The following is a 12,427-nucleotide window of genomic DNA, read 5'->3' on the forward strand; positions in this document are numbered from 1 at the left end:
GTCCACACAAATGAAGACACATAGATTTGGACAGGAATTACAGGCAATAGAGCCAGATCACACACAAAGACGGCTCTTTATTCAAAAAGATACAGGGAAGATCAGCACTCTTCCTCCAGTCAAAATGAAACGCAAGCTTGCCTTCCAAGACAAACAGCCACACGCAAAGGTGGCTAAACAAGTAACACCGCCACCATCCCCACATCACTCTCCGCAACCATCACCGGTAGACACTCCACCAATGATGCAATCCCCAACTCATACAGGAATAAGTCAAGATGACCCTGACGCATGGGACCTTTATGACGCACCAGTGTCAGATAATAGTCCAGAATGCTATCCAGCTAAACCATCGCCACCAGAGGATAGTACAGGCTACGCACAGGTGGTGTCAAGAGCAGCTGCATTTCATAATGTCAGCCTTCATTCAGAGCCCATTGAAGACGACTTTCTTTTTAATACACTGTCGTCCACACACAGCCAATATCAGAGTCTTCCTTTCTACCCGGAATGCTAAAACACTCCAAACAAGTGTTTGAGGAGCCTGTTAAAGGGAGAGCCATTACTCCAAGAGTAGATCAAAAATATAAACCGCCACCAACAGACCCAGTGTACATTACACAACAGCTAACACCAGACTCTGTTGTAGTGGGAGCAGCGCGCAAAAGAGCCAACTCTCATACTTCAGGAGATGCACCACCTCCAGATAAAGAAAGTCGAAAATTCAATGCTGCAGGCAAAAGGGTGGCGGCACAGGCAGTAAACCAGTGGCGTATTGCAAATTCGCAAGCTTTGCTAGCCAGATATGATAGGGCCCATTGGGATGAGATGCAACACCTTATTGAACATTTACCCAAGGAGTTCCAAAAAAGAGCGCAGCAAGTAGTAGAAGAAGGACAGGGTATCTCCAATAATCAGATACGGTCAGCAATGGATGCTGCAGACACAGCTGCTAGAACTGTCAACACAGCTGTAACAATAAGGAGACATGCATAGCTGCGTACATCAGGATTTAAACCAGAGATACAGCAAGCTGTGCTGAATATGCCATTTAACGGACAGCAGTTGTTTGGGCTGGAGGTGGACACTGCGATCGAAAAACTTAAGAAAGACACTGACAAGGCCAAAGCCATGGGCGCACTCTACTCCCGCAGAGCAGAGGCACATTTCGAAAGACACAATTTCGAGGGGGGTTTCGAGGGCAAACCACAGAAGCCACAACCTCACAAACAAAGCCCACTTACCAGAGCCAGTATCAGCGGGGAGGTTTTCGGGGACAATATAGAGGGGGACAATTTCAAAGTTCCAAAGTCCCAAAACTCCTCCAAACAAGCAGTGACTTCAAGGTCACAAATCCCTAACACATAACACCTGTGGGGGGGGAGACTAACCAAGTTTTACAAACATTGGGAGGAAATAACAGACACTTGGGTCTTAGCAATTATCCAGCATGGTTATTGCATAGAATTTCTCAAATTCCCTCCAAACATTCCACCGAAAACACACAATATGTCAAAACAACATATAGATCTTCTAGGACTAGAAGTTCAGGCATTGCTACAAAAAGAAGCAATAGAGCTAGTACCAAAACAACAAATAAACACAGGAGTTTACTCACTGTACTTTCTGATACCCAAAAAAGACAAGAGTCTGAGACCTATACTAGATCTCAGAACATTAAATACCTACATCAAATCAGATCACTTTCACATGGTGACATTACAAGACGTAATCCCACTGCTCAAACAACAAGACTACATGACAACACTAGACCTAAAGGATGCATATTTCCATATACCAATACATCCTTCACACAGAAAGTACCTAAGGTTTGTATTCCAAGGGATACATTACCAATTCAAAGTGTTGCCATTCGGAATAACAACTGCACCAAGAGTTTTTACAAAATGCCTAGCAGTAGTAACTGCACATATCAGAAGGCAGCAAATACATGTGTTCCCGTACCTAGACGATTGGTTAATCAAAACCAACACGCTAAGACGGTGTTCACAACACACAAAATATGTCATAGAAATCCTCCACAAACTAGGTTTCTCAATCAATTACACAAAGTCACACCTTCTGCCGTGTCAAACACAGCAATACTTAGGAGCAACAATCAACACAGCAAAAGGGATTGCCAATCCAAGTCCGCAAAGAGTTCACACATTTCACAATGTGATACAGACCATGTATCCAAATCAAAAGATACAAGTCAAACTGGTGATGAAACTACTAGGCATGATGTCTTCATGCATAGCCAGTGTCCCAAACGCAAGGTTGCAAGGTTACACATGCAGCCCTTACAACAGTGCCTAGCATCACAATGGTCACAAGCACAGGGTCAGCTTCCAGATCTGGTGTTGATAGACCGCCAAACATACATCTCGCTTCAATGGTGGAACAGTATAAATTTAAACCAAGGGCGGCCTTTCCAAGACCCAGTGCCACAATACGTAATAACAACAGATGCTTTCATGATAGGGTGGGGAGCACACCTCAATCAACACAGCATCCAAGGACAATGGGACATACAGGAAAAACAGTTTCACTTAAATCACTTAGAACTGTTAGCGGTATTTCTAGCGCTCAAAGCATTTCAACCCATAATAAGACACAAACACATTCTTGTCAAAACAGACAACATGACAACAATGTATTACCTAAACAAACAGGGAGGCACACACTCGACACAGTTGTGTCTCCTAACACAGAAAATATGGCATTGGGCGATTCACAACCACATTCGCCTAATAGCACAATTTATTCCAGGAATTCAGAACCAGTTAGCAGACAATCTCTCTCGGGATCACCAACAGATCAACGAATGGGAGATTCACCCCCAAATACTAAACACTTACTTCCAAATGTGGGGAACACCACAAATAGATCTATTTGCAACAAAAGAAAACTCAAAATGATAAAACTTCGCATCCAGGTACCCACAAGATCAGTCTCCGGGCAATGCGTTATGGATGAGCTGGTCAGGGATATTTGCTTACGCTTTTCCCCCTCTCCCACTCCTTCCATATCTAGTAAACAAATTGAGTCAAAACAAACTCAAACTCATACTAATAGCACTGACATGGGCAAGACAACCTTGGTACACAACACTACTAGACCTCTCAGTAGTACCTCATGTCAAACTACCAAACAGACCAGATCTGTTAACACAACACAAACAACAGATCAGACATCCAAATCCAGCATCGCTGAATCTAGCAATTTGGCTCCTGAAATCCTAGAATTCGGACACTTAGACCTCACACAAGAATGTATGGAGGTCATAAGACAAGCTAGGAAACCTACCACTAGACACTGCTATGCAAATAAGTGGAAAAGATTTGTTTATTACTGCCATAATAATCAAATTCAACCCTTACACACATCTGCCAAAGATATAGTAGGATACTTACTACAATTGCAAAAGTCAAAGCTAGCTTTCTCTTCAATAAAGATACATCTAACCGCAATTTCAGCCTACCTGCAAATTACGCACTCAACTTCATTATTTAGGATACCAGTCATAAAACCTTTTATGGAAGGCCTATAGAGAATTATACCACCACGAACACCACCAGTTCCTTCATGGAACCTCAACATTGTCTTAACACGACTCATGGGTCCACCTTTTGAGCCCATGCACTCTTGTGAAATGCAATATTTAACATGGAAAGTTGCATTTTTGATTGCCATCACATCTCTAAGAAGAGTGAGTGAAATTCAAGCATTTACCATACAAGAACCATTTATTCAAATACACAAGCATAAAGTAGTTCTACGGACAAATCCAAATTTTTTACCAAAAGGGATCTCACCGTTCCACTTGAATCAAACGGTAGAATTACCAGTGTTCTTCCCACAGCCAGTTTCTGTAGCTGAAAGAGCACTGCATACATTAGACATCAAAAGAGCACTAATGTACTACATTGACAGAACAAAACTAATTCGAAAAACAAAACAACTATTTATTGCTTGTTAAGTGTATTCAAACCTGCTATCTTAAAGCAAAGAGAGAGCTGCCTATTACACCAAAGGCACACTCAACCAGAAAAAAAGGTGCTACCATGGCCTTTCTAGGAAATATTCCAATGAACGAAATATGTAAGGCAGCAACATGGTCTACGCCTCCTACATTTACCAAACACTACTGTGTAGATGTGTTAACGGCACAACAAGCCAGAGTAGGTCAAGCTGTACTACGAACATTATTTCAAACAACTTCAGCTCCTACAGGCTGAACCACCGCTTTTGGGGAGATAACTGCTTACTAGTCTATGCACAGCATGTGTATCTGCAGCTACACATGCCATCGAACGGAAAATGTCACTTACCCAGTGTACATCTGTTTGTGGCATTAGTCGCTGCAGATTCACATGCTCCCACCCGCCTCCCCGGGAGCCTGTAGCCGTTTAGAAGTTGATCTTGAACATTTGTAAATTTGTAAATATATTACTTTAAACTTCATTATGTACATACGTATTCACTCCATTGCATGGGCACTATTACTAGCATACACAACTCCTACCTCACCCTCTGCGGGGAAAACAATCTAAGATGGAGTCGACGCCCACGCGCAATGGAGTCTAAATGGGAGGAGTCCGATTCTACACTTTGGAGCTCTTGTCCAAATCTGTGCATTTGGCCACTTATTCCTTGTTCCTCTGAGTAGGATGAAGGTGTGGTATTTTTCGGCGCCGAGAGAGAATCTTTTTTCGGTTTCGGCACCGACAGAATTTTTGTTCCTTTCGGCATGGATTCTCGGTGCCGATGTTTTTCGGTGCCGGTATCTTGTTTTTGTCTCTCGGAGCCGCTTTCTCGGCTCCGAGGTTGCTCCATGGCGGTCCCTCGACCGGAGTCGGGTGTCTTCGCTATGGGCGTGCCCTTTTTCGGCGCCTTCGACGGGTCGCCTGTTTTATGGGTCGAGCCATGGCCTGTTGGCAGTGGCGTCCCCTGGGCTTTCGGTTTGTCGATGGATTTACTTTTCGACGTCTTACTCACAGTTTGTTGCTGTTGTTCGACGTCGGAGTCTCCGGATTCTGATTCCGGAACCGAGAATGTTTCCTCTTCCTCGTCGAAACGTTGTTTTGTCGACGTGGATGCCATTTGTTGACGCCTGGCTCTTCGGTCCCGGAGTGTTTTTCTGGACCGGAAGGCTCGACAGGCTTCACAGGTATCCTCCTTGTGCTCGGGGGACAAGCACAAGTTACAGACCAAGTGCTGATCTGTATAAGGATACTTACTGTGACATTTTGGGCAGAAACGAAACGGGGTCCGTTCCATCGGCTTCGATGTCGCACGCGGTCGGGCCGACCAGGCCCCGATGGGGGATCGAAACTACCCCAAAGTCTTCCGATGATCGGTGTCGATGTACCTAACTATCCCGATACCGAACGGAACAATACCGACGCTTTCTTCCGAGATTCTGACTAACTTTCCGAACCGAAACACGGAGCGAAAAGGAATACGTCCGAACCCGACAGCGGAAAAAAACAATCTAAGATGGAGTCGACGCCCATGCGCAATGGAGCCGAGGAGGGAGGAGTCCTTCGGTCCCGTGACCAAAAAGACTTCTTCGAAGAAAAACAACTTGTAATACTCCGAGCCCAACACCAGGCAGCGGACTGTGCCAAACATGTGAATCTGCAGCGACTAATGCCACGAACAGATGTACACTGGGTAAGTGACATTTTCAATATATATATATATATATATATCTTAAAGACGATCTGTGGTTTCTAGTAATATTGTATGATAAACCTGAGACTGAAGCATGACGTCAACCTGAGTTGAGCCTGATATTTGAGATGTGGTGTGAGGGTTATTATTTACAGCTCCACCGAGGATGATTATGGTTAATCTATAGCTGTTCGGTAGCTATTTGGTGTTTATTCTAAGGACGATGCCCAGTGCTGCTGTTGAGGTAAACGGTGTCTGAGGCTGATGCCTAATGGCTGATCTGAGGTTTATATAAAAGATTTGGTAGACCTCAGGTTGATGGATGATGTTGGTGTTTGGTTGCTGATCCAAAGCCAAAAGAAAGAAGATAGTTGATGCTTCATGAAGTCTCTCGTAGAGAATATTTTTGTGCTTGGAAGCAAGAGAAAGGGAAAGCAAGAAAGTGAAAATGTTGGGTCTGAGGTGGCCAGTGGTATCTAACCTTAAGTGAAGTGAGCATGATATGTAACAATAAGTCTGATATACAGTTGGGACTGGGACTTATGCCTGTCATCTATGGAGGATTATGTGCCAAAAAATATAAATCTGCTAAAAGCAAATCTGTGATTTCTTGGGCCACTGTGGTGACTGAGTTTTTTATGTCATTAGAGAGCTGGATGATGAAGTCACAGCAGATCTACCAGATGAGGTAAGAAATACATTTAGTCATTAATTCATTAATTGTTTTATTCCTTTGAGTAATTAAATAATTTACAATTGCATTCATGAATAGAAAAAAAGAGTTAATAAATTAATGCAGGCCCCAGTTTTTGATATGGAGGGATGGTGTATACACAAAAGAAACTTATAAATAAAATAATGTAGGCCAACGATTTATGTATAAGACTCCATTATAATAACATAGAATGAGTATGATTCAGATACAGATCTCTAAGTACCTACAAATCTCATCCTTACATTCCATCCACCCAGGTGGGCCAATTTTACCAGGGATAGTAGAACAGTTAATCTTCACGTCTTGTATGACATATTTTTTACTAATGGTTTTAGACAATCAGGTCTGTTTGAATAGGGTGGTGACATATGAGTAAAATCTAGAGTGACAGGAAACCAACAATTAATTTTCATGACTTCGTGGAACATCGGTATCTGAAAGAATTGTATTTGTCTGGTGGCTAGAACTATAGATTCTCTTGCACACTAATGGCAAGAGGAATTCTTCATGTAATGCTCCAGTTCTGAGTGCTTCACCTGTTTAAAAATATATATATATAAGCATTTCTCTGTTCTTGTGGTCACCGGGAGGTCCCTCATGATAACAGCAGCTGCCAGAATTGTGCACTGGTCTCCTCCAATAAGCTGATTATTCAGTTTTCAGGGTGTTCCATACTTGTCCAGCAGTTTTCACTCTTTTTAGATACCACAAATTCCAGGAGTGTGGCATTATTTCCTGTTCTTTTAGGTATAATTTGAACACATCTATAGCCCTCTCTGAGCTGACACATCAATCAATCAATCAAAAAATGTATTAAGCGCACTACTCACCCGTTAGGGTCTCAAGGCGTTGTGGGGGGTGGGGATGCCGTTTACTGCTCAAAAAGCCATGTCTTGAGGTGCTTTCTGAAAGTTAGGAGGTCCTGGGTCTGGCGTAGGTTGGTGGGGAGGGAGTTCCAGGTCTTGGCGGCGAGGTGGGAGAAGGATCTGCCGCTGGAGGTGGTGCGTTGGATGCGGGGGACTGCGGCGAGGTGAGCGGAGGAGTTGAGTAGGTGCGTGGAAGTTTACTCGTTCGTTGAGGTAGGGTGGTCCAGTGTCGTGGAGGGATTTGTGAGCGTGGATAAGGACTTTGAAGATGATCCTTTTGCTGATGGGCAGCCAGTGAAGGGATCTGAGGTGAGCGGAGATGTGCGACACTTCTGCTTAGCGTTGGTGTTTCTCTGCTTGGGATCTAGCTCAGACCAAGCTCTGCACATGTTCCTGATTAACAGCAAAGCCGATTGACAGGAGCATAGATGAGTCCGAGAAGGAGACCCAGCTGAGTAGTATTTTACTTGCTCCTCCATCCTTTGTGAATCATCCTGTCAACGTCACACTGTCTAATATCGAAAGTGCACTACTTCTCTATTAATATTTCTTGAATAGTTCAGTTTTGGAGCTAGTTCACAAAGTCATGTATGTGTATGTGAAAGAGTACTTACTACAAGAGTACTACTTTAGGTACTCCTCCATGCCTTTGTGAATTGGCCCCGAAATATCCAACTCCATATTGGTAAACGTAAACCGCGTGTACGGTCCATTCTGTGTGCCCTATTTGTATATGAAGACTCGCGGAGTAGTCCAATTTTACACGTTTTGGAGCCAGTTCACGAAGTTATGTACGAGTACGTAAAATAGTACTACAGTAGTGAACAGGTCACTGAGGGTGTGGCCCCTGACCTCTATCACATCCTTCCCTGCAGGAAGCCTATCCTTCAAGGATGTGATTCGTACTTGTGAGGCTTGTGCAGATGTTGAATAACACCCGCTGTGTCTCCCGCTTTCATCAGCGGGATAAGACCCCTCAGGGCGGGGTTCATTTTATTACTGCAGTATATCGTAGTTGCCGTCTTCGTATGCTTTGTGCAGGTGCACAGATCATCAATGAACTTACGAATAGTTATTCATTTCCCCAGAGGAATTCAATTCGGTTATCCCCTTAAATATTGATTTTCTTTTTTTTTTCCCCACAACGAGGCGCCTTTGTTTTATCCTGGTTATTGCAACATTTAGTTTTTTCCTCCAATGCCCCCAAAGCCCCTTGTTGCTTCTTCCCGACTCTGTTCTACCTAAAAATGAATTGGTTGCCTGCTTATTGTGGAATATTTATTTGGGGATTACTCAGTTTTGTAGTATTTGAACCATGTGCCAGGTTTGTTACATCAGGATTCTGCTTATGGGCTGCTGGGTAAAAAGCCGTGTGCTGGTGGCAGGTTTAGCCGGGGACATCAGTGGTGACTGTGGACACAAGATGTGTGGCTTGCACGAATCTGAAACTTCAGCAGCTAGCACCGTGCGCTGCTCTGCCGTCTTCCTCTGTGTCATGCACAAAAGCTGTAGTGCACACACCTCTAGCACGTGAACCCCGATGTGCACTTGATATTTACCATCTGATGGAAATAGCATTTTGATGATTTTTTATTACAAAAGCATCATGTCTTATTTTACACATCTATCAGCAAACGCAAAGATGAAAGTTAATGTATAATGTGCTGTAGAACTCTGCAGTCAAACAGGTTCCAGATTTTATATAAAACACCTTAAATGTTCTTACCTTCATTGATTCTCAGAGGGGTCTGTCCTGCGTTTGTGAACAGATTTCCTCACCTAGAAAATTCAGCCAATATGTGGAATTTTTTCGCAGTAACCAATACAGTGGCAGGTGAATTTGTGGACATTCCAGGGTCTGTGGTGGACTCTCTAGTCCTATTTCTCTCCTTTTCATGACACACACTATATCTCTGAAGTTTTATAAACAGGCTAGATTAAGGATTATGAGGTGTGGCCAACCACCAATGAAGATTGCTGCGTAAGGTGGGAGCTCCAGTCCCTGGACGCCAAACATCCATAAACATTTGTCAAATTGTCCATCTTTAATCTTGAGCGAAACGAAGTTTAAATCCCCTGCACCTGCCTGATTTTAATTATCCCTTTGTGCCCACATGATACGCTAGCTGGCTGTGGTGCTGATGGGGCACAACATGTTGCCTTTGAGCTGTGCGGGCCACAGGTTTGCATCTGTGTAGTGATGGTGGATAGAGGCCTGCGCAATGGGCAGCTTTGATCTGAGTGAGTCGAGCTCAGGCCTGTCAGATTCGCAGGGGTCCTTCTGTCTGGGCTGCAGGTGCTTGGCGGTAGGCACGGGATGGTGATGCTGCATCAGTAGCTTGCGAGGCCCTCGCTGCTGGTGGTGTGCTGGCATGAAGAGAAGGTGTTGGAAAATGGATCTCTCTGAAGGGTCACCCCAAACCTTTTGCCTTTCTCCTTTTTCTGACCTAGTTTTTGTTGCCTTTAGGAGTCTGAGCACTTTACCACTGCTAACCAGTGTTAAAGTGAATGTGCTCTCTCCTTAAAACGTGGTTTGATTGGTATATACCTAATTGGCATATTTAATTTTCCTATAAGGCCCTAGTAAAGTGCCCTACATGTGCCCAGGGCCTATAAATATAATGCTACTAGTGAGCCTGCAGCTCTGATTGTGCCACCCACTTAAGTAGCACTTTAAACATGTCTCAGCCCCCCTCCCACCCACCCCCTCTAGTGAATAAGTACTGGACCCATCTCCCTAAAACCCAGAGTGATTCCAAGAGCTTTCAGTCTTGCCTCCTGTGTATCTGAAGTCCCAGAGACACAAACGACTTTCAACACATCTTCAACTCCTGGACCTGGCTTCAATCAGCTTCTGACACCCAAGAGGCGCCTCTCCAGTCTGGAAAGTGGTTTCGTGGCTCTTGAAATCAAGCTTTTGTGGTCTTCGCAACAGCGAACAGGCCTGCTCATGCTGGAATTGCGCCGCTCGCATGAAGGATCAGGGCGAGCCCCTGCAAGTACGTTGCTTCGCACAGCAAGCATCACTGCTTGCAACCACGAGGCTTTAGTCTGACCATCCGTGGTGCATGGCCAACTCTACGCACCCACAGACCACCGCCAGCGATTCTCTCCTTGCTCCCGGTGAACTTTTTCACTGCAAACGGGGCTCTTGGCTCAACTATGGGAAGGTAAAACTTCACAGGGTTTTTCTGGGACTGCATCCTACCTGTGCTCCATTGTGGTCGCCCTGAACTTTTGGATTTCATCCAGTCTAGCCCGACCAGATAGCCCCTGTTGGGGTTGTAGGCTTTTAAGCACTACAGTTCAGTTTAATCTTTAAAAATTCATATCTTGACTTCTAATTAATGGATTTTTGTCGAGTTGGTGTTGTTTTACACAGAAAAATAAATTCTACTTTTCTAACTAGGTGTGATGTCATTTTGCGTGGTGATTTTACTGTTTGAAGTGTTGCACAAATACTTTACACATTACTGCTTAGGTTAAGCCTGACTGCTCTGTGCCAAGCTACCAGAGGATGAGCATAGGTTAACTTTTAGCGTGTATCTGACATGCCCTCACTAGGATTCTGGTTCCTGCTTGGACAGGGTGTTTACCTCTGCCAACCCGAAATTAAATTTCTAACAGGCTTCTGCAGTCCACGCTGCCTTGGGGAGTAACAACACCTGACTGCCAGTGATCCTGACCCAGGGGAAGAGGGGGCTCTTTCTGGGTGGTAAAACGTGAGCGCTTGCATAATCAGCAACCATAATCACTGAGCTGTAGTGAGTTGGCTACTTGACAGAACAGGGGAGGCTACTTGGGCCTGCTGAACAACATTGAAAAGGTCACTTGGGTGTCACAAACTCATGTATTAATTAGGACCCACCCAACACCCCCCTCACTGCAAGGATGGCAGGCCCTGCTGGATGCAGTGAGCCACCGCCCTCACCCCCAATTCTCCATTCATACAGAATTAACAAAACAGATCCTAAACAGCTCTTTAGTGTTGTTAACGTCACTCCTGGAGTGAAGGGAGTGGTCCTCCGAGGAAGGGGAATTTTGTATTAGATCCCTATCCAGAGGAGTCTGAGTGGTCGCACCAGGACGTGACATGCCGGTAGAAGTAAAAGGCCGCAGGGAACCTCCGGCAGCAGTTTTAACTGTATGCGTGTGGTTATTAGTGTTCTCCCCCCCCCCTCCCTACATTGGTGACAAAGAGTCAGACCGCTGTGGCAACAGACCTGTGCCATGCAACACATGAGCTGTTTCTCACCTGCAGTGACATAGCAAAGCCACGTTCTCAGTCTCCACGTGGGTTTTCAACAAGCCCTCCCACCAGAACTCGGCATGCAGAAGGAAGAGCCGGCACAGCAATACAGACAGCAGACCACAGGAGTCCACCAGTGTGAGGTCTTATCAGCTCTATGCGGTAAGAGTGACAACCATGGCCAGCCAGAGTGTGACCTAGTCTGTGGAGAGAGAATGTAGCTTTTGTTTGCACCTACACGCCACTCATGCCAGCAAGCAACCATAAAAAAAAAGAGAAGGTGAGTCCTACAGAATCCGCCAGAGGAGCCACAGCATTGGAAAGGCAAGCAGCAAGGAGAGGAAATTAAGGACACAGCCAGGAACCATCCAACAAGTTTTAGAGCGGATCCCCAGAACGAGACGAGTTCGTGATGAAAAGCTTTCAAGCACAGCCCACCCAACAGAGGGCACCACAGGACGCAGGAGGACGCCCTAAATGCCTGACACCACCAACCTGTAGTAGTTAGGAACATGTGCCAAAGAGCCCATGCATCATACAGGCAGTTACAAACCAGACGCCTGGTCACACTCCACAAAGAGAAATACCAGACACATGGGATGGCTGGCATATCAGCTCTCAAACCTTTCATCATCACTGGACCCATGGCATCTCATGCCCCCAAATGGAAAACCTGGGTCAAAAGACTTAACCTCTGCTTCACAGCCACAGGCGTAGTAGGGGAGAGCAAGAGAGCTCTGTTCCTCCACCTGGAGGGAGCAGACATCTTAAAACTCTCCATCATAGTCCACAAAGCAGGACTGACCTACACGTATGACCCTACTGTTGCAGCAATCACAGCAAACTTTGAACCAGTGGCAAACCCCGACTACAAAAGATTTGTGTGCAGGTAACTCAGGCAAGAGGCAGAGGACTCTC

At 45.0% G+C, this 12,427-nt stretch overlaps 1 protein-coding gene across 1 annotated transcript in view; it reads left to right on the top strand.

Annotated features, from left to right (window-relative positions):
* The window catches only part of LOC138296826 (calpain-1 catalytic subunit-like), a 457,633-nt gene that overhangs the window by 383,050 nt on the left and 62,156 nt on the right, over positions 1-12,427 (top strand). Inside the window, exon 14 of the mRNA XM_069236287.1 lies at positions 6,328-6,367. Within this exon, the coding sequence (XP_069092388.1) occupies positions 6,328-6,367 (40 nt within the window). The remainder of the gene's footprint in view (positions 1-6,327; positions 6,368-12,427) is intronic.

Source organism: Pleurodeles waltl, chromosome 5 (assembly GCF_031143425.1).
Source record: "Pleurodeles waltl isolate 20211129_DDA chromosome 5, aPleWal1.hap1.20221129, whole genome shotgun sequence".
Classification (NCBI taxonomy): domain Eukaryota; kingdom Metazoa; phylum Chordata; class Amphibia; order Caudata; family Salamandridae; genus Pleurodeles; species Pleurodeles waltl.